This window comes from Fukomys damarensis, unplaced genomic scaffold (genome assembly GCF_012274545.1).
Source record: "Fukomys damarensis isolate Sample0158 unplaced genomic scaffold, DMR_v1.0_HiC HiC_scaffold_35, whole genome shotgun sequence".
In the NCBI taxonomy this organism is placed as follows: domain Eukaryota; kingdom Metazoa; phylum Chordata; class Mammalia; order Rodentia; family Bathyergidae; genus Fukomys; species Fukomys damarensis.
In genome coordinates this window covers 31,887,265-31,891,595 of record NW_022900947.1, presented here as the reverse complement: position 1 = coordinate 31,891,595, position 4,331 = coordinate 31,887,265, and the positions used below count along the sequence as shown (strand labels likewise).

General features: G+C 40.8%; 1 protein-coding gene across 2 annotated transcripts in view; it reads right to left on the bottom strand.

Annotated features, from left to right (window-relative positions):
* Positions 1 to 377, bottom strand: part of Uchl1 (ubiquitin C-terminal hydrolase L1) — a 12,894-nt gene extending 12,517 nt beyond the window's left edge. For both annotated transcript variants that reach the window (XM_010625153.3, XM_010625154.2), the window contains exons 1-2: positions 288 to 377; positions 182 to 193 (exon numbers count right to left, since the gene is read on the bottom strand). In XM_010625153.3, coding sequence (XP_010623455.1) covers positions 182 to 193; positions 288 to 320 — 45 coding nt within the window. In that variant the 5' untranslated portion in view covers positions 321 to 377. The remainder of the gene's footprint in view (positions 1 to 181; positions 194 to 287) is intronic.
* Between the last annotated feature and the right edge of the window lie 3,954 nt (positions 378 to 4,331).

The window sequence follows — 4,331 nt, the reverse complement described above, 5'->3', positions numbered from 1 at the left end:
GGCGCTCGCTCCCTTCGGGGCGCATCCTCCTCCTGACCAGGTCCTCCCAGAGGCAGGGGCACGGAGAGCGCCCCGCAGTGCCCCAGCCCCACAACCTCTGCAGCGCGCAGGGCGCGGCTTGGTGGGCGCATCCGACGCTCCAGGGGGAGGGCGATAGAGGCAACGCGAGACGCCAACTCACTTTGTTCAGCATCTGAGAGACAAATGCAAAAGATAAGCAAAAACCAGTCTGCAATACGACGACCTCGGCCCTGCGCTCCCCAGGAAACGGTGCACCTGGCGCTCACCTCGGGGTTGATCTCCATGGGTTTGAGCTGCATCTTCGCGAACCGTAGGAGAAGCCACAGCCCGGGAAAGAAAAACAGCAAGCGGAGCCGCCCAGGCTGCAGCTATAAAGCGCCGGCCTGATGCACTGTGGATTCCTGCGCAGGGGGAGCAGGGGCAAAACAAAGCGAGGGGGAAACCGGCCAATTGCAGGCCAATGGGCACGAACACCCCCATGCGCAGCGCAGAGTGGTACAGCCGGGCCCCCAAACCTCGCAGTCTCAGTCGCCGGTGAGATAATCTGATGGTTGTGGATATGGGTTTTGTTGATGGGTGTTCCTTAGGTGAATGGAGCAGTCCCTTTGATGGAATCTTTATTCTTAGCGAAATTTCTGGAAATCCATGCTCTCTACCATCTCAATCACTCAAAAGCTCGGGGTCTCTGAAGCATTAAGAAAGCACAAATTCAACAGGTATATTTTTAATATAAACGTCTTCCAAATCTCGCAGCAGTTTGCACTTAACCATAAACGTTCCGTCCTCCATGTTACACCAATCCAGTATCGAGGTTCGTTTGTGATTGATCGTCTAGAATAAAGCACAACCTGGTGCATAACGATATTGCATTAATAATGCTGATGTAATGTGATTCCCAGGGAAGAATTGGTCGGTCTAGGGAAAATGACAGACCCTGGGGATGTGGCTGTGATACATGACGGAGAAAGCAGGCAGTCGGAGACTTGAGGAAGCAGATCCAGGGGATGAGCATGCTTTTGAGAGGAGAGGCTGTGGTTCAAAGAGCAGAAGGCTTTGAATAACATTCTGTGATCACACTGCTCCCAGGGAAAAAAGGCAACGGCAACTAAAAAAGGCCCTGTTAAGCGCTCTGATGATTCCAGCATATTCAAAAGATGGAGAGAAAAAGCATATGCTGAGAATGAATAAAGAGGGACCAAATTTGTACGAATTGTGCCAAGCAAGCTAAACCGCAGAATGAAACGGGGCTTGCAAAAATACTGAAGAAGCAAAATGATTGGATATTTTACCGATATGCTCAGAACAAAATAACGATGATGAACACTTACGCTGTTTTGGAGGTCTAGGGTTAAATTAGGGAATCTGCATTTTTTAAAGTTTTACTGCCTCCTCTTCAGTGAATCTTACATGTGTCATCTCATTGAATGCACACAGGATCCAAAGAAGACGCTCTATTAGTGCAGTTTTACAGATCAGAATCTGAGGCTTAGAGGAAGTCACAATTGAAAAACCAAGCTGGAAAGTAAACCCTGGCAAATTGGGCTTTCAGAGCCAGTTCTCCGCCCAAGATTCCAAAGCATTCCATGTCTGGACTCCCACCCCCAAAAGAATTACCTTCATACACAAAATGAGAGGGAAGAAAGCATTAGCAAGGAGAATTTAATGGGTGAATTTTATGGTGTAAGAATTCTATCTCAGTAAAGCTTCAAAGAAGATCCAAGACAGGTGAGTGGATAGTATATGAGCACCTGATTGCCTTGAATAGGTCCTTTCCTGTCCACAGAGATGAAATATACTCCCAGTTTACTTCATTTATTCATTCATTCAACAAATATTGATTAAACATCTGTTCTGCTGGGCACTGTGTTTGGAATTGGGGGTGGAAAGGCAAACGCAATAAACATGGGAAAGTTCCTCATGGAGCTTTTATTAGTAATAAGAATCATGTGAGCCTGGGCAGAGATTAGGAGTGCCTAACTTAGTGGAGGGATCAGGAAGGCTTCCTAAAGGATCTAAAGGGTGAGAGATTTAAGCTCCAGTTATTGCCACAAAAACTAGTAAGAGCAGTCATGAAGTCACTACCAAAAATCTTTATTAGAGATACATGTATATCATATATATATATTCACAATATATTCATTCAGTATACACAAATAGACACATTCACTGTGTGTAAATATTCATGTATATGTGTAAATATATACCTGTAAATGTGTATTTAGCCTGTTATGTACCAGGTAGCATCAGAACAAGGAATAGAAGAACTCCCTGTTTATAAAATGCCAAGACACAAATACATCTTATCCTTCTCTTTAAAAAAAAGTGGTGAGTGGAAATGTGATGTTGAAACTGTAGACCAGGAGATTTTCTATCAGTTATCAGCCAAATTCTAGAAATAACAATTTGTGGCTCTTAGAAAATTAGAATAGATGCATTCGGAACAGTTATGCCAGCTGGCACGTGTCTTCCTTTCTTTTGGGGTTACTAGCTGGGTGGACAGGCAGAACCCTGTTCTTGGATTCCTCTTGTTGCCAGGGTTGGTGTGGGTGGCCATTACAATTGGAGTGGTTTTCTAGTGTTCTAGCTTATTTAATTAATCATCCCTTTTAAAAAGTTAAATTTTAAGGGCTGGAGATTTAGCTCAGTGGCACATCTCTTGCCTTGCAAGTGCAAGGTCCTGAGTTTGATCCCTAGTAAAGAAAAAAAAAAAAGTCCTAAGTTTCACTGGATGGAGTTACCACAACCCTTAGCTACCCAACAAAGATTTTAACCCTGTCCCGGGCCATTTTATTAGATCACAGAGGCAAAGTGTGTGCAGGTCACTGAGAATAAATTACCTAAACACCAGAACTATGAAATTTAGAAAAATAAGTTTAAGTAATTAAATTTAATAGAGAGGTTTGGAGGTGGTCACACAACTCTGAATATACTCAAATACTTTAAGTGGGTTAATGTATCTCAATAAAGCTGTTAAAATGTAATACAGATGTGTAAAATTCTGATGTCAATTACAGTTAACCTTTAACTCTTTGCTTGTATAGTTACAAAAGTATGTAATATGAAAAATATCAAGTGAAAACAAATCACAACATAGCGTTAGAACTGTTTAAAATTAAACACAGTACATAAAGATCAAAAGGAAAACAACTTTTGAAAAATCAATTAAACATGTATTAATGGGGCATAATACTTGGCTTTGTGAACAGCATATAAAAAAAGGATTCAAATGTTTTAGAAATGTCACAATTTGAATATAAAGCTAATATAGTCTTCACCTCTACCAAGAGTGAAACTTTAATTTAATTTTCATCATAGTTCCTAGAGTGGTGCCTTGAGAAAGCATCTAAGTCCCTGGGGACAGAGGGAAGGACAAAAATCTGTGATTGATTAATTATGTGTTCCATGAGCATAGAAAAGTAAAATAAAAAGGGTACCTAGAAAGTCAGAAGCTAGGTGTCGTGGTTTACCTGTGCATTCCCAGCTACTTGGGACGCTGAGGCTGAAGGGTCACAGGTCTGAGGCCAGCCTGGGCAATTTAGACCCTGTCTCAAAGTAATAGAGGTAGGGATTTAGCTTGGTGCTAAGCTTTGGGTACATCTCTAATACTGAAAAATTAAAAGAAATTTTTTGAAAAGAAATAAAAGAGAAAAGGAAAATAAAAATGAAGGTCAGAAAAGTTATGATATAAATTGTGAGAACTAAAATGTTACTGCGGACAGTCGGCATTCTGTAAATTTACATACCAAAAACTCATGCCTATCTCAATTTGGTGCTTTGTGGAGTGATCACCATGGTCTAGTTCTAGAATATTTCTGTTATCCCTTAAAGTTACCTCTTGCTCTTTTGTAGTTTATCTCCTCTCCCAACTCAGCTGACTACTGATGTTTCCTAATTATAGGTTTGCCTGTTCTGAACCATTTACAACATGGAATAATGCAATAAGTAGTCTTTCATGTCTAGCTTTTAGAAAATATTTCTGAAGTTCATTTGTGTTTTAGCATTATCAGTATTCAGTTCTTTTTTATGCTAGGTAATGTTCCATTGCATAGGTATATCACGTGTTGTCATCCATTCATTGGCTGGTGAATATATGCATTGCTTCTAGTATTTGGCCCCTCTGTATATTACTGTTATGAATGTTTCTGTATAAATCTTTATGTGGACAGAGTTCTTATTTGTCTTCAATCTCTAGAAGAAAAAATGTTGGGTTGAATGGTGACTCTCTGTTTAACCTTCTAAGACACTATCAGGTCATTTTCCCAAGTGGCTGTACTATTTTACATTCCCATTAGAAATGTACAAGAATCAGA